At 42.8% G+C, this 21,635-nt stretch overlaps 1 protein-coding gene across 6 annotated transcripts in view; it reads right to left on the reverse strand.

Moving 5' to 3' along the window:
- Nucleotides 1–1,469: 1,469 nt before the first annotated feature.
- TGIF2 (TGFB induced factor homeobox 2) overlaps nucleotides 1,470–21,635 on the reverse strand; it is a 93,889-nt gene continuing 73,723 nt past the window's right edge. For 5 of the 6 annotated variants that reach the window (XM_060230971.1, XM_060230966.1, XM_060230969.1 and 2 more), the window contains 2 exons: nucleotides 21,034–21,272; nucleotides 1,470–4,449 (listed from right to left, as the gene is read on the reverse strand). In XM_060230971.1, the coding sequence (XP_060086954.1) occupies nucleotides 3,859–4,449; nucleotides 21,034–21,237 (795 nt within the window). In that variant the 5' untranslated portion in view covers nucleotides 21,238–21,272 and the 3' untranslated portion in view covers nucleotides 1,470–3,858. Of the gene's footprint in view, nucleotides 4,450–21,033; nucleotides 21,273–21,361; nucleotides 21,612–21,635 lie in introns of those variants that run through there. The other variant, XM_060230970.1, reaches the window with a different exon arrangement.

Below are 21,635 nucleotides of genomic sequence, written 5' to 3' on the forward strand. Positions count from 1 at the left end.
CAGAGGAAAACTGGCATTTGGGAGGAGAGCAGCCCAAAAGTCCTCTTCTGCTTCCTTCCACTAAGGCTGATTCCTAAAGGAAGGCTTCTGGTTACAAACCTCAAGGCTCAAGTTGGTTGGTAGCGATGGAGGCAGACCTTCTAATACTATTTAGGACTTTTTAACAGTCAAAAACACCTTGTAGTTAAGCCTGGAAAAATACTGCAAGCCAGTGTTGCTGGTGCATAACTGGCTTCCCATGATTGTTCTTGTTAAGAAACCTAGCCATGTTGGGCCAAATGAAACATTCAAATCACTGCAGTAATCAAGTCTGGATATTACTAACAGATCAAGTTTTTCTAAGAAAAGGTCCAGTTGGTGAAAGATGCTATGGGCTACTTCCTGGGGGAGGGGGTTGGGGGGAGGGCACTTGAGAAGCAGACAACTACTAGAGTGACCACCTTCAGCCAGAGAACAGAATCTCTCAAAGAACTACAAAATTTACTTGACTGTCAGTTGCTCACTTCACTCTTTCCTGCCCATAGCCTAAATGGGCCAGCAGGGGTGGGGAGGAGCTAAATACACCCCATTGTGACATGGATGTTGCCTATGGAGAAGTGGACAGGTAGGATTTAAGAACGCCTGTTAAGAATTCATACCAAATTAATTCAGTAGCAACTACCCACATTACATTCAGGGGCCATCTCCTTCCTGATCAAACTGCATATGGGATAGACCATCTCCATTAACAGTTTTCTGGCTGCTTCATTAGACCTTCAATATTGAAATGGGCAATAAATAAACTCTCCATCGCAGCCTACCATGGGCCGAAGGGTGCATGAATTATGCCCACATCACAGCAGACGTGTGGACTACACTGCCGGGAAGGACTCAGATTTCCTGAACAGGCAATGGCAAACTTCTGTTACGTCTATCCCTCCCAGACATTGTACAGCCAAGGAGGAGGGATACAGTGTAAGAGAATAAGAGGGCATTGCTTCTTTTTCAGCAGTGGGGACACTACCAAGGAAGCTGTAAGAAACCCATTTGTATAGGACAAGCAGCTACTAAAGTCAACCAAAGACGCTCCAATTTGAAACGTTTACCAGGTTTCCTGTTTTTTGCTCTAATGCATACTGTATGTGAATCACAGTACCTTTTCCTTTGAGGATTACAATGTGAACACTGCCCCCTTGTGTACCATGTCTTTTCCTAGCTCAAAGAACCAACCACTATGAACCAACTACCAAACACCCCTTTTGCTTCTTTTTTGATATTGCTTCTTACATGAAGAAAGTACTAAAGAAAACTACAGAACAGTTAACAAGAAATTCATTATGACTTGTGGCATTAGTTCTACAGAGGCAACCCCCCCCCCCCCAAATTTAAACATTTCAAGAGTATTGATCTATTTGAAATATACAGGTATTTCAACTAATGACTTCAGTCCTTTGGATCAAACATACAAATTCACCTTTCACTATGTAGACTGTATTTTAAAAAAAACTTTATTGATTAAAAAAATCCAAAAAGTTATTTACAGTAGGGTTTTTTTGCTCCATAAACTACAGTCAAAAGAATATTTTCTATTTTAAACTTTCCATCCCATCTAAAACAGCATCTCCACCACATTCAGACAAAAAAAAAAAAGGTACAGCAGTGTAGCCACTGTGGTCAACAAGGAGCAGTGTATCGTGGGAACTGGATTTGTAAGGCTTCAGCCTTAACATTAAGAACGACAGCTTTTAAACACAGTTACACAGAGACAAACAGTGCAACCCCCTAAGTTACACCTGGTGGCTCCGTTTAAATCAACAGGCTTAGAAAGGTGCAACTCTGCTTTAAGATTGCATTGTGAAGGCTGAAATGGCCAACCATTTGCCCAGCAGCAGCAAATGTAGGTTGCAACAATCTTAGCCTTAAATCCATGTTTTGTTGAAAAAGAAGGCACTCTGAATTATGGGGTTTTTTAAAAAATGAAGTAGTCTTGCACTTCTGGTTCCAGTTCCCCAATGTGCTCACTGCTTGCCTTCCTTATCGCCAAGATACCCATCAACATCAGGTCCATACACCTGGTTTAAAAAAAAATCTGAAAAGTTGCATTCTCCTGGGCTTATTTTTACTATTCATGCAACATAATAATTAGGCTAAGGCCTTCTAAAATTAGTGTTTCTCAAGATAGATATATAGATGTGTATATATATAGATCACTATTTAACTTACATTTACAGTGAAACAGCACTATTTAGCACAGGCGACTTGAATTGTGTTGCCCAGGGTTACTCCATGTTCTGCATACTCATGAGTCTCAAGCCAAAGGCGGTACAAAACAAACAAAAGTTGGACATAACTGCTGAGCAAGCAAACTAGCCACCACAGCTTTCCTCCCCTAAATCCCAAGACATACTTCTCTAATATGCAACTCTGTGCTATCGCTGGGCACAAAATTCTATCAGGGCTGCAGATACATTGTACATTTCAGATTAATTCACATAGAGATTTCAGGGTCAGCTTTAGCCCGCCAGAGGAGTTGTGATTCATCAAGGAAGACCCTGCTCTGTTCAACTTCCCTTCCTGGCCTCTAGAGAGCGCCCTTGCTCCATCAGCAAAGGAGTAACTACATTCAGCATGACGAAAGCAAGGATACAGAACAAGAACTGGGATGCATTTCAGATAGGTAGTTTTTTTGTTTTGTTTTGTCATCGCATCCTTAAAGACACTCAGACTTCCAGGAAATGCCCTCATGCAAGACAGCAGACAGTTCAATAGGGGGGGGGGGGGTGTTAAAGCAACTTCACAGTCAGCAATCTTATTTCCTATTCCCTCCCCCCCCCCCCCAAAAAAATGCCCTCTACTGCTTTTGGTCAGCACTGTCCCACCACAGATCTGTAGTCCCATCTACAGATCTCTAGACATCATATAGGAGAAAACACAGAGGGAAGAAAGCACCATAGAAAAAGGGGGGTTAGTTCCTGCTGCCCCCCACAACAGGTACCTTTCTGCCAGCACTTACAAAATTGTTCAACAGCACCATACCAACATTACTGGCATCAATATTCACAGGGTTATGATTCCCCCCCCCCCACCCCCACAGTGTATGTGCAGGAAAACAATGCCCCTAACAGTTAACATTTCCAGGTCATCACAGGGACTCTCGCTGGATGTGAAAGAAGGAACCAGCCACTGTCAGTCACACCATACAGAGAGTATGTCGCAAAGAAATGCCGCAGTTAAAAAAAAAAAATCACACACATATCCCCCCAAAAAAATCTTCAAAAAATACACATCAGAAAGGCCTGACAAGAGAAACACACGGCAATTCTTTTTCTTTTTTAAAACAATACTTGTTTTTTATGTTCTCTCCATTACCAGAAAGGCCCTTTTTTGTTCTTTTTTCAAAAAGTCAACAAGCGTTGAAAGAAAGAAAATGGCGGAGGGACTGTGCATATTTCCTCCACAGCATAACTAGTCCCAGTAAAAAGCATCAGCCAGCAACAGTGTTCTCTCAGAGCACCTGAGCCCTTACAAGAAGCTTCTGTGCGTGATTCCGGTGTGCATGGCCAAAGATGGTGTCCTCCACATGGCTTCAAGAGGAAGGGACTTGTAGGACTCAAAGTGTTTCTGCCAAGCAGAGGATGCTGCATTGTCTTTGGAGGGAAGAGGGTTTTGTAAGATCAAGTCAAGTGGCTGGCTTAAGAGATGAATCGACAGCACAGCGCCAAAAACAAGGCAGGCTTCTTTGGCCATACTCCTGGTTGAGAGGAAGCCGTCACAGTGTTAACCTCTGGTAGGTGGCCCCTCACTGCAGAGGCCAACCCAAAAAAAAAGAACCTGGAAGAAGAAAGGAGACCCTCCAAGGAGGAACTAGGCCAGAGTGGGCTACTTGGAGTTTTCAGAGAGGACAGCAGAGGGAGACTCCCTCTGCAGCGAGGGAGGGAGCTGCCCATTCAACCTCTCCGAGTCGAGCTCAGCTGCTTTCTGCAAGGCTACTTCCACCAGCAGCTGGAAGCTACTGAAGTCCTCTCCAAAGAGCTCCGGCGGTGTCGGAGGGGGTGTGTTGAAGAGTCCATTTGTGGGACTGGCTGCATCTGCCCTGGTCAGAAGGGCCAGGGTGTTGCCCACTGCACTAAGCTGCGGCTGCTTGGGGTGAGAATCCAGCTCAACCCGCTGGAATGCAGACTGTTTCTCCTGCTCACTTGTCACAACAGTCAAGTTGCCAGCAAGAGGCTGTGCAGCGTGGCAGATCATGGAAGGGCACACCGACATGGACAGCACCTTGGAGGCGGTGGTGGCCGTGGAGGCAGGAGGCACCATCAGCAAGCCAGAGCTGGTGACAGCACCACGGGGCAGCGCTACATCGTTGGCTTTGGCGCCTCGACGGGAAATGGTGAACTGGTTGGGGTCCTTGCCATCCTTCCGCAGCATGTCAGGAAGAAGCCTGCGCCTGGCATTGATGAACCAATTGCAGATCTGCAGGGAGAGAGATACATGTGGCAGGCTTAGAACACAGCGTCATGAGAACCTGCAGCTAAAACACCGGGCTTAAAAAATACAGCTCAAATTCCCAGTTCAGCTGCTGCTTCCCCCACCAATCCCCTATTCTACAAATTAAAAGTAAATGACTTTAGCCTACACAGAAGTTGCGTTTGGTATAAACGAAGAAAATTAAGGGGTTTAAAACAATACCAACACAAAAGTTGTGTGCCCTCCCAAGCTACCTTTTTTTCCTGCTGCTATAAGTTCTGGCACTGTACAAGCAACACTCATCATTTACTTTAGAACACATTAATAACCACTTGGTCACACAATTGCTTTTATTGATTCTCATTACCAGTTTGCTTAAGTTGAGCATACGGAGTTGAGATATGAAGTTGCAGAGCTTTGGCCCACTGGCCCAACTAGCTTAAATGTGCATGTGTATTCTCTCCCCCCCCACTGAAAACTTATCACTACACTATGAATTTGGGGCTTTAAAAAAAAAGTTTGCAAAGTCCCATGTTAAAAATTAATAGCAACCATGGTCAAAGTCAAAATATTTTTGTAAAAATCCAACAGAGTTCTAAACATAGGGTTTAGCATTTTCCTGCAGTGGACAAGAGCATGCAGGTCTGAACTTATGTACAAGGAAGTACCAACAGCTTCCGTTTTGGGAGCAAGATAACAGATTTTCACAAAAATGAACTCACAATGCCGCTCTAGAAGTATCCAATGAATATGCCACTCAAGGAACTTTTATAACATCACAATAGGAGTATGCAGAGAGAGGCAGCTGTGCCTTCCACTTGCAAGAATTAAAAAGGGACACCCCCCACCCCCACTGGTCTTGCCACCTTGTAATGCTGAAAGGGAGAATTCAGGTGACAAGCTGGGATCTGCCCAGCCAGCACAAGGATAAGGCATAGAAGATGTCTTCCAAGATTCCTGGGATTCCTTTTCTCGTGCCGGATCTGTTCAGGGTTGAACAGAAAGTCTGATGGATGTTTCCTTTCTAATACAGTCATTTAGCCTAAAGTCTTGCCCTCCCATCCCAATCTCAATCCCAATCTCTTTAATTTCTAAAAAACTTGATAGTGTGTTTGGCCCCTGTACACCCCATACAGGAAGATGTCCACAATGTTTTAGTTTATATGCAACTTTACCTACAGAATGAAACAGGACATTTAGGCAACAGGTACCTACCACGTGTGTCTAAAAACAAGCATAGACATAACTGATCTACATGACGTGCTCTAACCCTTCCCTCCCCCCCCCCCCTTGATAAGTATTACAGACCAGCTGAGTCCCAGCATCTTTATCTCCGGAGTCTGAAAGCTCCCTAAATATATTGCCCCGTGACACCTGCCTGCCTCTGGCTCTCAGCTCTCCAGGTGTTTCATCCTCTGTAGTATACACAACTTTGGCTGTCCCCTCTGGTAAGCAAGTTTTATGATTCTTCCAGGGTTACTGAAGAAAATTATAGTACCTACTGATCAATCAGATCACTATCAACAGTCTGGTTTACATAATAGGAAAAATTCTGGTAGGATATTTCCCACCCAAGCTTGAGAATCAATAATCAAAGAAGGAAAGCTTTCCCCCCACCACCACCACCCCGGTTCAAAAATTCACACTCACATCCCTGAAAATAGTATTAAAAGCCACCCATTACAGGGCCCAGGCATGTCTTGCTTTAACACTTGGAAAGAAAGCAACACCCCTGACTCACATCAGATCTTTGTACATGAAGATGCTGGTCGGGTTCAGGGTTATCCAGTCTCCAAGATCAGTAATGTATTACTCACTCTACTCCCCCCCCTCCCAGCACAACCATTATTACTTTTTTATTCCAGTATCTTGTATGTGTGCTTTAATGAGTGTATTCTAAATTATAGACATTTTAATAAAACTTATTTGCTTTCATACCTGACCTGGTTCTTGATTCCAATAAAGGGTTTATCAGGGGAAAATCTCCATAAACACTGGTACCTCTTGTAAGCTTTGCCTTTGGTACTAATTTCCCCAATTAAATCAAAAGGTCAGATATTTAATATAGCTGTCTGGGAGTAACGGGTGTATTTCTCAAGCAAACTGACCACCCAGAAGTCAATTTAACTTTTAACTGGTGGCAGAGTGTTTCTTTTTGCCCATGTCCCTTGCTTTTACTCTGGTTTTGGGCTTTCTCCCTTCTCCAGCAAAGGACTCATCCCTTGGCTGGTCAGTGTCAGAAATATTACAGTTCCCTCCTACCTATATAAAAAAGCAGGTTTACCTGAAAGTAAGTTTCTAAGGAAACCTGCGCAGAATTATAGCCAAAGAAATAACGGAACCAAGAAAACAGGTTAGTCACATCTAAAATAAATCCCATTGCTTTCAGTTGGATAGTCACAGCGAACATAAGAACATAAGAGAAGCTATGTTGGATCAGGCCAATGGCCCATCCAGTCCAACACTCTGTGTCACACAGTGGCCAAAAAATATATATATATATACACACAATATACACACACACACACACACACTGTGGCTAATAGCCACTGATGGACCTCTGCTCCATATTTTTATCTAACCCCCTCTTGAAGCTGGCTATGCTTGTAGCCGCCACCACCTCCTGTGGCAGTGAATTCCACATGTTAATCACCCTTTGGGTGAAGAAGTACCTCCTTTTATCCATTCTAACCTGACTGCTCAGCAATTTCATTGAATGCTCATGAGTTCTTGTATTGTGAGAAAGGGAGAAAAGTACTTCTTTCTCTACCTTCTCCTTCCCATGCATAATCTTGTAAACCTCTATCATGTCACCCTGCAATCGACGTTTCTTCCAAGCATTTTAACCTTCGCACAGCATCTTGACATTTTCAGTGAGTTATCTACCATGACCCCAAGATCTCTCTCTTGGTCAGTCTCTGCTAGTTCACACCCCATCTACTTGTATTTGTAGCTCGGGATTCTTGGCCCCAATGTGCATTACTTTGCACTTGGCCACATTGAACCTCATCTGCCACGTTGATACCCACTCACCCAGCCTCAACAGATCCCTTTGGAGTGCCTCACAATCCTCTCTGGTTTTCACCACCCTGAACAATTTAGTGTCATCTGCAAACTTGGCCACTTCACTGCTTACTCTCAACTCCAAATCATTTATGAACAAGTTAAAGAGCATGGGACCCAGTACTGAGCCCTATGGCACTCCACTGCGTACCATCCTCCACTGCGAAGACTGCCCATTTATACTCACTCTCTGCTTCCTATTAATTAGCCGGTTTTTGATCCACAAGAGGACCTGTCCTTTTACTCCATGACTCTCGAGCTTACTAAGGAGCCTTTGATGAGGAACTTTATCAAAAGCTTTCTGGAAATCAAGGTAAACAATATCTATGAGGTCTGCTTTGTCCACATGTTTGTTCACCTCCTCAAAAAAATGTAACAGGTTAGTGAGGCAAGATCTTCCCTTACAGAACCCATGCTGAGTCTTCCTCAATAACTTGTGTTCCTCAACGTGCCTACTCATTCTGTCCTTGATAATGGTTTCTACCAACTTTCCCGGTATTGAAGTCAGACTGACTGGCCTGTAGTTACCCGGATCTCCTCTGGAATCCTTTTTAAAGATCGGCGTGACATTTGCTACCTTCCAGTCCTCAGGAACGGAGGCAGATTTCAATGAAAGATTACATATTTTTGTCAGAAGATCCACAAGTTCAACTTTGAGTTCTTTCAGAACTCTTGGATGTATGCCATCCGGACCTGATGACTTATTAGTTTTTAATTCGTCTATCAGTTGTAGGACCTCCTCTCTTGTCACCTCAATCTGACTCAGGTCTTTCAACACCCCTTCCAATATAAGTGGTTCTGGAGCAGGCAAACACTTCTCATCTTCCACAGTGAAGACGGAGGCAAAAAATGCATTCAGCTTCTCAGCCATTTCCCTGTCCTCCTTCAGTAATCCTTTGGCCCCTTGGTCATCCAAAGGCCCCACTGCCTCCCTGGTTGGTTTCCTACTTTTAATATATTTGAAGAAATTTTTATTGTTGGTCTTTATGTTTTTTGCAATAAGCTCCTCATAGTCCCTTTTTGCCTGCCTGAGCACAGTCTTGCATTTGATTTGCCACTGCCTGTGTTCCCTTGTATTAATCTCACTTGGACTAGCTTTCCACCGCTTAAAGGAGTCCTTGTTAGCTTTTAAAGCTTCCATTACTTTGTTTGTTAACCATGCAGGCCTTCTCTTTACCTGTTTGTACCTTTCCTAACTTGTGGTATATATTTTATCTGAGCTTCTAGGATTGTAGTTTTAAATAGCCTCGAAGCTTCCCCAAGGGTTTTGACTGTATTTATCTTTCCTTTCAGTTTCCTCTTCACATGCCTCCTCATCTCAGAGAATTTACCCCTTTTAAAGCTAAACGTGGTTGTGCTGGTCTTTTGGAGCATTTGCCAGTTTGCAGCCAAAAATGTTTCATCTCTAAACATACTGGAATGCTGCTACTCACAGAATTAAATGGCTGTCAAATGGGATCCCTACCACCAACTCCTTTTGTATTTCATGAAAAACTTGTGGTGGGATTTGATAATGTTCATTACACTTATGTTTCTAAGGAACTCCAAATAGTTCATAAACGTGGTCCAGGTAGTATCCGATCAGAGTAGCTCAAGGTGTTCAAAAGCACCAGAGAGATTACATCTAGTTCTTATTTATAATTTGCATATTTCCTGAACAAACATGCAGACCATAACAGAGAAAGATATTTGCTTGCAATGTTATGTAGAACAAAAGCGGCATGAACAATCATACTAAGTTTGTGAAAGAGGCAGAACCAAACAGACCTTGATCTCCCTCACAGTGTGTCTGCAACAAGTTCACTTACTGCACCATTACATGTTCAGAACTTCCTGCACCGGTGATTACTGGCTAGCATGTCATTGCTCCACTGGATAGAAAGCAAATTCCAGTGCGGTTTCGTTCAGTCATAGTCACAGGAGGAGGACTGAATGGACTGCAGGGTTCAGATAACTTAGAGGACACATAAGCAGAAGCAAAAGTGGATGGCCCTGCTGAGCTACAGGATGGGATCACTAGTCAAAAGTCCAGTAAGAAACCTACAGTAATAGTACATGTGTCATCAGCCACTAAGCAGAAACTATGTATCCTATAATGCAGTCTTTAATTTATTTAATTCAGTTTATCTGCGTTCACCTATGTGCTAGCTATAACACCTGTATGTTATAGCCCTACACTTAGATTTTTCAATTTCAACTGGTTTATTTTTAAAGGAAACTACAGCTAAAATGTTTTAAATATATCTGTTTCTAAATTTTCCACTGGTGAAATAAAAATAATACTTCATGATGGACATAAAATTATTTGGGGGAGGAGAAAATCAGCTGTTCTCCCCCATTTCATTCTTCACGTGCTTTCATTACATTTAATTAATGTATTAGAAGCAGGAAATATAAACAGTACCCCAACTGCTGGTACCACAGCTTTGCCCAGGACCCATAATATAGCCCCTTGCTTCCTGTCAGGGCTGCCTTGAAATTGCATCACACCTGCAGCAGGACTATAAAATTTTGCTTTAAAAGGAACAGTCCCCCCCCCCCCCACACACACACACAAAGACAGCTTCACACAAATCACATTATTTGCTCACAGCAGCCCGGCACAGATGAGCAACTGTATAGCACCTAGCATAGTTGCTGAATACCTGTGTTAGGCAGCACAAGCATGTACAACTGCACTACTCTCAAGAGACTAAAGATTAAAGGAGGAACAGTTCCATTTTTCATTTTACCAGATAGCCAAACTGTACAGCAGCTGCCTAAGAAGCCTGCAGGAATCGCACAGCAACACCACGTGGAGAGAACTACAAGACTTTCAGAAGCACAGCTGCTGTTTAGGCAATTTGTTTCACTACATGTAGTAGGGTGTACAGCATTCCCCCTTCCTTTTGAAAGCCAAGCTGATATGAACGCATGCTTCCAAGAAAACAATTATGGAAATATAAATCATACAGATTGACATATCTTTGTTGCAAATCGGCAGCCCTGTAAAATAGTCCCTCGGGGGGGACATGTGTTGCCACAAATTCATTAAAAAATTTTCCCCACTCACTGTAATTTTTTTTTCATGATATTATGTTTCTACAGTCTCAGTGGCCACTTTTTACAAGTAGATGTTTGTTTTTATACATTTCCATGCTGTTTTATCCTATGTTCCACATTAAAAATATCTGGGTTGCCAAGCACATAGATCAACAGGTAGGACTGGAACTCAAAGCATGGCTATTTATTGGCATTACTGATTGTGGGGAGCATTCTAAACTTCTGTTTGTGGATATGCATTTGCAAAAAGGCTGAAGCCCTGAGGCACTGCTACTCTTGCAAAAATTAAACCTTCGCTACATGTGCAGTATAGCAAAACTGAACTACCCACTCTGCTCACGGCTTCAAGTCCCCCAATAACCCAAGACACTATTCCCATAATCTGTCCAACTTAAAAGTGGGTGAGAAACAGTCAGGTCAGGACATCACTTAGAAGCTTTTGCAATATACCCAACAGGGTGAGAAATGCACTCTCCCCCAAAATAGGCCAGGTCCAAGTTGTCGTGGGTATTTAGATGAGTTAACTCTAGCTTTTCTGTGCCACTCAAAGGAGAACTTGCACATCTCCTACCACTGGAGAACAAGCAAACCAACTGCCATTGCTGCTGCTGTTGAAAGTATTATTCATACTACAATTATTCCTTATCACTGATTTTCATGACGAAGTAAAAGGAGTTTTAAAAAAAAATTCAGTATCTTGTTTATCACATTTTGACCCACCCTTCCTCCAAGGAACTCAGTGGTGCCTGGTCACACAGTCACCCCAACCCTGTGAGATAAGGCTGGCTAGGCTAAGATCACCCAGCAAGCTTCAAGGCTGATTTGAATCAAGGATTCTCAGGTCCTAGCCTACCTCTCTAACCACTATACTATACCACATCTTCCTACCTATTAACGCAGTATCAGTAAACCAATAAAACAATTTCTAAAAAGGGAAATGAATAAGGAAATGGAATGCTGAGTAATTTGCAAAATAGGGGTGGCCTAGTTTTCACTGTACATACACTGGATCTTTCTAACATGCCATCCCCATTTACATATGCACACATGCTATATGTATCTATAAACAATGGCAAACTCTCTCTGAATGGCAAACCACCTCTACAATCCACGATCAAAACAGTCACTAGAGACAGAATGAATGGAGGCACTGTAGATACCACAATAGTCCATTTGGACCTAATTAATGACTGGAGCTAGATTTGCAGCAGCAGGATAAGAATAGAAAGGCAGCCATGTTGGATTGAGCCAAAGGTCTGCTTAATAGAGCAAAATTTCCAGCAGTGTTCAGTCACATGCAGCTGGGAAGCTTCCCCAAGATCCACTTGGCTCTCAAGACTAATAGCCATTGACAAAGGAAGGCCAGCAGCTATCACCACAACTCCTGTCTGAGTCCTATGATCACAGGGAGAAACCCTCAGGACTGTCCTATCAACTAGAGAAGTTTGTCTGGTGGGTACACAACAGGGAGACTTTTCAGGGGTAGGTCCACAATTATGAACAACTTTCTCAGGAAAGGACACCTGCCCCCTCTCAGCCCTGAAGGGATAGCTGAAGACTGTTTTATTCATGACAGCATTTGACTAATTTCAGTTTTTCTGTCTACCAGCAGTTTTCTGTCTACCAGCAGTTATTTTTATGTATTTTATTGTTCTTTTAGACTGCAAGCTGCCTTAAGTCCTTGTCAAGTAGAAAGGTGGCTAATGTTTCAAATAAAATAAATGGTAGTGAATTCCATACTTGAACTGTGTACTGTGAGAAGCTGATATTAAACTTCCACCGTGCTGTGCAGTTCTTACGAGCTCACCATTCCCCACGCTCTACAAAGTACCACAGATAAGAAGTACCCTTGTACTGATTTCTGTTTTCAAGGAATTCAACAAGGAATCCTGCACACATATCTTTCGCTAATCACACAAACACATGAAGACGTCTTAGACTAAATCAGACAGCTGACCTAATCAGTGTCAGCACCATCTACTCAGGCAGCTGGCTCTCCAGGGTCTCTAGATGTCACCTTGCCTGCTACCTGGATCTGTTGAAATGGAGATGCCAGATATTGAACCTGAGACCTTCTGCATGCCAAGCAGATGCTCTACCATGGAGCTGCTGCCTTCATTCCGCTCTCTAAGGTCCAATGATGCTGGCCATTTGAGGCCCATCAGTTATGGGAACAGCTTTTACCTGTCTTTGTCCTTGTGAGAAGGAGCACACAGACCCTCAGTGCTGACTCTTCATGAGGACCTGCTGCTCATTCAGCCGACTGAAAAGTTCTGTGTAACTCCAAGGTTTGCTTGCACTTCCTCCATAACTAGGGCTGCCACTCTTTTTCTGCAGCAGATACAGAACTGCAGGATATGTTTTTTTTCCTGATATGAAGCACAACCATGGAAAACAGCACAGGCTGAATCTCTGCTTATCATGCTGCAGGCGTCGGGGGTGGGGAGGGGAGTTAGTTTGGGTTTTTGGCAAAATATTTACAAAACAATGCCTTGGTTGCAGAAAATAACCAGCCTAACACTTTCTTTTAAATAAGTAAACAAAAAGGGATTCCAGTGGCACTTAATCTAAACAAAATGTTATTGCTGCATAAACTTTTGTCAACTATAGTCAAATCTTCAGGTGCAGTTGATTGGATTTTCACTGTGCATGCACTCTATAGGAAAGGAAAGGTCCCCTGTGCAAGTAGTTTCTGAATCTGGGGTGATGTTGTTTCACAACGTTTTCATGGAAGACTTTTTTACCGGGTGGTTTGCCATTGCCTTCCCCAGTCATCCTCACTTTCCCCCCAGCAAGCTGGATACTCATTTTACCGACCTCGGAAGGATGGAAGGCTGAGTCAACCTGGAGCCAGCTACCTGAACCCAGCTTCCACCGGTGATCAAACTCAGGTCATGAGCAGAGCTTAGGACTGCAGTACTGCAGCTTTAACAATCTGCGCCACGGGGCTCTTTGTACTTTATAGAGGAGGTATAAAAAACAGCATGATCCACTAGTTTTGGTAAACTGGGTAATGTGGAGCTTTGATTCAGAATGCAAGGCCAGGCTGAGGTTGCAGGAAGGGACTGTGCAATCACATATCTTATCCTGAAGGATACCCAGACCATAATCTTTTTAGGGATCTCCTACAGCATCCTCACAAAGAAACCCAGAGGAATTTTCAGAAATAAAGAAGAAACCAATAAGTCACCAGGTCCGGATGGCATACATCCAAGAGTTCTGAAAGAACCTAAAGTGGAACTTCTGGATCTTCTGACAAAAATCTGTAATCTTTCATTGACATCTGCCTCCATTCCTGAGGACTGAAGGTAGCAAATGTCACCCCCATCTTTAAAAAGGGTTCCAGAGGAGATCCGGGTAACTACAGGCCAGTCAGTCTGACTTCAATACCGGGAAAGTTGGTAGAAACCATTATCTAGGACAGAATGAGTAGGCACATTGATGAACACGAGTTATTGAGGAAGACTCAGCATGGGTTCTGTAAGGGAAGATCTTGCCTCACTATCCTGTTACATTTTTTTGAGGGGGTGAACAAACATATGGACAAAGCAGACCCCATAGATATTGTTTACCTTGACTTCCAGAAAGCTTTTGATAAAGTTCCACATCAAAGGCTCCTTAGAAAGCTCGAGAGTCATGGAGTAAAAGGACAGGTCCTCTTGTGGATCAAAAACTGGCTAATTAATAGGAAGCAGAGAGTGAGTATAAATGGACAGTCTTTGCAGTGGAGGATGGTAAGCAGTGGGGTGCCGCAGGGCTCAGTACTGGGTTCCATGCTCTTTAACTTGTTCATAAATGATCTGGAGTTGGGAGTAAGCAGTGAAGTGGCCAAGTTTGCGGATGACACTAAATTGTTCAGGGTGCTAAGAACCAGAGAGGATTGTGAGGAACTCCAAAGGGATCTGTTGAGGCTGGGTGAGTGGGCGTCAACATGGCAGATGAGGTTCAATGTGGCCAAGTGCAAAGTAATGCACATTGGGGCCAGAATCCCAGCTACAAATACAAGTTGATGGGGTGTGAACTGGCAGAGACTGACCAAGAGAGAGATCTTGGGGTCGTGGTAGATAACTCACTGAAAATGTCAAGACAGTGTGCCATTGCAATAAAAAAGGCCAATGCCATGCTGGGTATTATTAGGAAGGGAATTGAAAACAAATCAGCCAGTATCATAATGCCCCTGTATAAATCGATGGTGCGGTCTCATTTGGAATGCTGTGTGCAATTCTGGTCACCGCACCTCAAAAAGGATATTATAGCATTGGAAAAAGTGCAGAAAAGGGCAACTAGAATGATTAAAGGTTTGGAACACTTTCCCTATGAAGAAAGGTTAAAACGCTTGGGGCTCTTTAGCTTGGAGAAACGTCGACTGCGAGGTGACATGATAGAGGTTTACAAGATTATGCATGGGATGGAGAAGGTAGAGAAAGAAGTACTTTTCTCCCTTTCTCACAATACAAGAACTCATGGGCATTCAATGAAATTGCTGAGCAGTCATGTTAGAACGGATAAAAGGAGGTACTTCTTCACCCAAAGGGTGATTAACATGTGGAATTCACTGCCACAGGAAGTGGTGGCGGCTACAGGCATAGCCAGCTTTAAGAGGGGGTTAGATAAAAATATGGAGCAGAGGTCCATCAGTGGCTATTAGCCACAGTGTGTGTGTGTGTGTGTATATAAATTATTGGCCACTGTGTGATACAGATTGTTGGACTGGATGCGCCGTTGGCCAGATCCAACTTGACTTCTCTTATGTTCTTAAGTAAATCTCAGACAGGGTAGTCTCCAAACTGTTACTCATATTACAAGGGTAAATCTTATTTTCCGAGCCTCTGTGTATTTGGGCTGTGATGTAACTGTAGACAGAGTTCAATGAAAAAGGAGTCACCTTCTTCTTTGTATCTCCCATTGATAGAAGCCTCAGTTCCAAGACATACACTGAAGAAACAGAGTGGTGTTCAACATACCATACATGGATCCTACCCCAATAACATATGAACGTCATTTGGAATGGAGAGAATGCACGGAGAGCAGCCAGGGTAGAACCACCAGGTTCCAGGGAGATAGTACGCTGACATGGGAACTTCCTACACAATCCAACATTGTGCAGTTTTCTTCCCCTTATTGCTAAAATGGCCAAAATGAAGTAGAAGGCATTTCACAACAGCTTTCAAAAGCCCCTTAGCAAGGGGACAGAGGGGCTGTTTCTAGCATTGATAGCAAGACTGCAGGGTCAAGTGAGCGGATCACCTTTCATGATTCTTACGTCAATAGGAATTGCCCCCTGCAGCATTCAGACCCTACAGCATGAATAAGGAAATTGCCTCAAACCCCCAAGAAACATTTGCATACAGAATTTTCACAGCCACTTTTCTTTGTTAAGGCCCTTTGAGTTTACTGCAAGATGGAATGATGTGTTGCTTTTGAGATACTAAAAGTGACCTTGAACTACTAGACGATCTTTATAGTAAGCCAATTCTTCCTCTGCACACAAGCAAGGGCTGTAACTTGTTATCAGAACATTTGTGCTAAGAGCAAGCCAAGCAGAACAGACTATGCATTCTTGTGCAGTCAGATCCCAGCTCAGAGGGCCAGGCCTGGTCAGCAGAGAGATGGAAACTATCAAAGGAAGCTCAGAACTCTCTGAGGAATGCTGCCGACTATTCAGCAAGATGGGCACTTTCCCCACTGATCTCCAGTTGTATAATATGAACATGAAGATGGACCTGAGGCATTGTTTGCCCAGCAGATAATTCTAAATGGAGCTTCTGAGCTACTTTTCACAAGAACTATGTTGCAACAAATCAAATATGTCTCTTTTACTTTCCTTTCACTCCATGCTAAGTAAACATCGAGTTTTGTTTTGATTTGGTCCTGAAGATACTAGAAACAAATTAATAAAATACTGGAAGACAAAAGGAAGCCTGTGAGACATGTTAAGACAACTGAGGTGCTTCAGCGGGTCAGAGAACACGCTTCCAGTGACCAGCTTGCACTGCTACTCCACCTTCAAGCTTCTCCTCAAAAATCACCTAAACTTTGGGGCCTTTGGTTTTATCCCTCATTCCAGTCTCTGGTCAAATTCTAAACAATTACATTTTTTACCCACATTCATGTTGCTCTTTGTCTCTGCCTCACTCACTTTCCCAACTGTCTAGTTTGGACAATAAGTTCCTTGGGAGCAAAAGCCTGTCCACTGTCCTACAGTAATTCTATAGAGTACCCTCACTGATGGTCCCATACACATATAGTTCAAATTCTACTCTGTTCAGTAGATATTCCCCCCCTCCTTTCAGTTCCCGTGTCCATCACTCTAAACAGTATCCTACAGGCCTTGTAGTGCCCTCCCTGACTTTTAAGAGACTACTTTGACTGCCTTTCTCACCTTCCCAGCTTTTCCTTCTCATAGAAGCTTGAGCGAGGGGCAAAAGTAGACCAGTCAAGGGCCCAGTGACTAAACAGCAAAGTGGGAAATTCCCAGAAAACCACATGTTGGCCAGGTGAGGATAATGACTGTTCGTTCCATGTTCATGTACTAAGAGAGTAAATAAAGAGCCTCAACTGAATCTGTGGGCAAAAAAAAGCAACTTGAGGCTGGGTTCAGATGGGTGGTTTAAGCTGCACCAGGGATGGCAGGCAAGCAGACCAAAAAAGCATGTCCAAATGCACACTGCTATCCTACTTCTGCCCTCAACCCATCTCCACCTCACCTGGAGCACCTCTGAGGCACCTCCCCAGCTGCCTGGAGAGCCGGGAAGCACCTGGGGAGTGGCGGATGGGACACACAGGCACATGAGCACTCTCCCAGGGTAGGGTAGCCATGGCCTGCCCCTGTTCCTCGGGCTGTCTGGATGCTCCAGGGCACTCCAGTTTCTGCCAGCTCACTTCCAGATCAGCACACTGCCACCCTGAGCCAGCGGTCTGGGCTCAGCCTGAATGTTCCTGGTGGCAGCATGTGGTCCCTCATCTCTCCCCACAAGGAAATAAGGCCTTTAACAAATGGCAGCCTAACACCACAGCCAATTTAGACAACAACCTCCCATGGTCTAAAAAAAATATTCCCCCCTCCCCAGAAAAACTAGTTATTAACCAGGACCCCATTTAACAACAACAACAAAAATCTGTTTGCATAGGTCACTTGTACTGGTAAAAAAAATTCAGGAGGGGAGCTTTTGGATCCAGAGTCTAAATAAATCCTGCATCTCAGATGATTCCCTGGACTGCCATGTTCATTTCAATTTCAAGGACAAAGAGTCCCACTGAAAACTTATACTTTAGGAACTGGCAATGACAAATATCTCTTGGACCTGGTTCATGGGGGTTTTCAGAATTCACACAGATGACAGTGAGTCCAGAGGCTGCTTCTAAGCAGATTTCTGTGTTTGGTTTCAGATACTTCAGTAACAAAACAGTTCTAAGTCTGACAAGTTGTGTCAAATAAGAGTAGTGCCTGTAGTATGAGTCTTTCCTTTAATACACATATAAGCAATAAGTAGGAAGATTAAAGCTACATTTGAGCAAGAGTTCACAATGGAAAAGTGACCAATTCTTAAACATACACAGAAATCCAATGAAGCACATTCTTTTCCTTCAGATTTAGTGGGCAGCACATATGAAGCAACCCTTGGGGGCAGATAAGGCAAAATAAACAATGAAAAACATGAAGAAAGGTTTTGCTAAGGCAATGGAAAGAACCACAGAGAGCCAGAAACACTGATAATTCTGGATCCTATAACAACTTTGAATTTTGTTCAGTCATGTACTAAGTTTTTTCAATAATTTGTTTCTTGTCTTTACAAAAAAAAGCTTTAAAAAGTCAGACAAGGAAATGTTAAGTTCCGCATGTGAACAACATATATGAACCAATTCTGCCACTCTGTATTCTAAATGGAGTTTAGTCTGTGAATCTCCTGTTTTATATAGTCATATTAAAAACAAAAAATGGGCTTATATCCTGCTTTTTAAAAAACCCTGGTTAAAACACTGAACAATTCTGAGTTAGTACTGATACTTTTCACTTTGCATGGATCAACCAAGAACTCTAGAGATTTGCCTGTGGACTCCCAAGGTTCTGGTTCTAAACCTGGCATTGCTTTCCTGTGTGAACTAGACTGTTTGTCAGCTTTTAGCATTTTTGCTGCACCCCAGTGATAAATCAGGAAGGAAACCACATAACATTTAAACTGCAACCCAAAAGCATTTCAATTTCCCTTCAGAAACAGGTACAAAAAAAACTACTACTGGCTTATAAATCTTAGATTAATGACAGTTTCTGTTACTAGTCAAAAAGCAAGTCTGAATGAGACCACAACACTGGTTAAGAAGACCCATGCCTGAAAACAAGGACGCAGACAAAAAACAAAACAGGGTGCTATCTATCAATACAGCATGAAAGAATGTGCATTTTTAACCTCCAAATCTAAATACAAGCATTCAATTTTTAGATTTCTTTCCCCTTGTTGTTGTTTAGTTGCACGGTTGAGTCTGACTCTTTGCGACCCCATGGACAAAGTCATGCCAGGTCCTCCTGTCTTCTACCATCCTCCCAAAAAGCAACACCATAGCCAATCACGATGCTTGATATTTAGTTCCTCTGCAAAGTCTTGGCCAATCCCTTACATACAGAAAGCACTTCACAAAACCTTGGAAGGGGGCAGATACCTAGAAAAGCGTGGCTTTTTTCACAGGCTGCTCAGCCTAGCTCCCACAATGAAGCACACACTTGCCAAAACTTAGATGTGGCCACAGGAAGCACCCCCTCAGCTGAGCTTCATTCTATACAAATAGAGGCAGCTAAATTCAGATCAGGTGTTGAGTGGGTGTCACTGCATACAGTTCAGTGACACATTGTTTACATCCAGATTGGGTATAATAAGTGAATGCTCATTTTATTTCTGATTTTCATTCCTTCTTCCTTCCTCCACCCTCTCCTTGTTGCACAAACACACATAAAAGGATTTGTTATGGTGAGGAAACAAGAAAACACCTTTGGGGAACCATTTTATTTCAGCTTAAAAAAAACCAAACTGAACCATTGGTTTGTTTATGCCCACATTTTGCTATCCTAAATACAGTTCATGCAAAGAAGTCTCTTAAAATGGATTCTTTAAAAGAAAAGAAAAAAGGCAAACTTCAAAGTAAGAGCTATTTACTGCTTCTTACGTTTAACAAAGCTTGGTCCTCCTATAAGGTTAAGGAGTTTAAATTAAGGAAACACACATTGTTCAATTTCTCCTGCTAGACTGGGATCCAAGAGCCTAGAAGTGTAATCCTAAGAAAACTTTTTTAGGAGTAAGCATCACTGAATAACCTGCATAGGCTTACTTCCTAATTTTCATTGAGATCTCAAGAAATCAAATACTTCAGCGGCTTCTGTCTCTCTAGGACTTGTACCTTGGAAGTGGCAGAAACGCTTGAAAGTTTTGTAGGCAAACAGCCTGGAGAGTTTGAGTGAAATCCTAATCCGAGTTACACCCTTTCCTGTGATGTCATTGGTTTTAAAAGGATTTGTCTTTACTTAAACTCACAATGTTAATCTCAACTCTCATGCACGAATCCAGCTAGACCATGCTTTAATTTTTTCATTCTGGGGTACTCTCTGCTCAACTGATCAGCCATAAAACCTGTGGTGGGCTAACCTCTAATCAGGTTCTTCTAGAACATCAGTTATGATCAAGGGAGGAATCCATCATAAACACATCCTGTGGTTAAGATGAAGTATTCCTCTGTTATATATATCAAATGTATGTGCACATAGGCACGGCACTCTAATACCTCTAAAAAGAGATATCAGTATCTGTAACTTTCCCTCCTCTTGATAGATGCTTGAAGTCATTTGAATGCCAACTGTACACTCACCCATGCCAGTTACAATCCTCCACAACTACTTAACTTCCGGATTCATGCAAGACTGGAGCTAATCCCATCAATGGCATAAGTAGCCTAGCATGGCATTGTGAACCAGATTTGGATACTCTGACATTATGTGCAAGTTAAACACAATTTATTTCAATGGATCTTTCCCATGTAAAGCTTGTTTAGGATTGCACTCCCATAAAACCAATGTAGCAGGAAAGGAATGGCTGCAAAACTTGGCCCATAAATCAAATTCCCTGAACAAATGCCTACACTGCATATTGTAGAAACATGTTTTCCCTGAGGTGCAAGATTTTTGTTGTTGTTCTTCAGGGTATTTGGGAGAAATGAATCACCACTGAATACTTAAAACCTAGATTCCTTACACCCTTCAGCTTCAACTAACATCTTAGAACAGATATGAGATCACTAAGTTGCACCATATGAGTGAAAAGAAAATTGGCTAATTGCTTTATAAAAGTGATTTGGAGAATTTCTATTCAGACACCTGTTGCATTAACTAATTATAATAATCTAATTTCAGTGTAAGTCAGCAATGTGCAATGTTGAATGTCTGCTATACAGTCAATGTAATCTTGCAATCCCTGGGATGGACTCGCAAATCATACTTACCTGGAGAACAGAAAGATTTGTCTGTCCGGAGAGACTGAGTTTCTCTTGCTCAGACGGGTATGCGTTGAACCTGTGCTCATACAGCCAATCCCGGAGAATCTTCACCGACTCCTTTGGAAGATTTCCCCTTCGCTTCCTCTTAATAGCCTGTGACAGATCCAGAGATACGATCCCATCTTCTTCCCCAATGTCACTGTCTGACATGGTGGAACTGCTGGCAGATCTGTCCTGATTCAAGCCTGTTAACATGGAGAAAGTTTTGGGGTATGCATTATTACATGGATGCAAAAGATGCCACTGCAGAGAGTGAGACCTTTATAAAATTGACCTTGGTCATTAGCTCAGTGCCACTGTGAAGCAGGGAACATGAATTGCTATTGGACACAGATGAGCAAGAGCTGATGCAAAGTTTCCAGCAAAGGGTGGGTTAAGCCTGACTAAGGCTAGCATTTCATCCAATTGAGCCAACCTCCACAGGACAATCCACTGCAGAGCAACGCTTTGTATTCTAGGGAACTAGAGTTGCCATGTTTTGAAATAAGTAATCCTTTGTAATAAGCGGCAACACTTAAGTTTCTCTTTCTTTCTTTTTTTACAAGCCT

The sequence above is a fragment of the Heteronotia binoei genome, chromosome 2 (genome assembly GCF_032191835.1).
Source record: "Heteronotia binoei isolate CCM8104 ecotype False Entrance Well chromosome 2, APGP_CSIRO_Hbin_v1, whole genome shotgun sequence".
Lineage (NCBI taxonomy): Eukaryota > Metazoa > Chordata > Lepidosauria > Squamata > Gekkonidae > Heteronotia > Heteronotia binoei.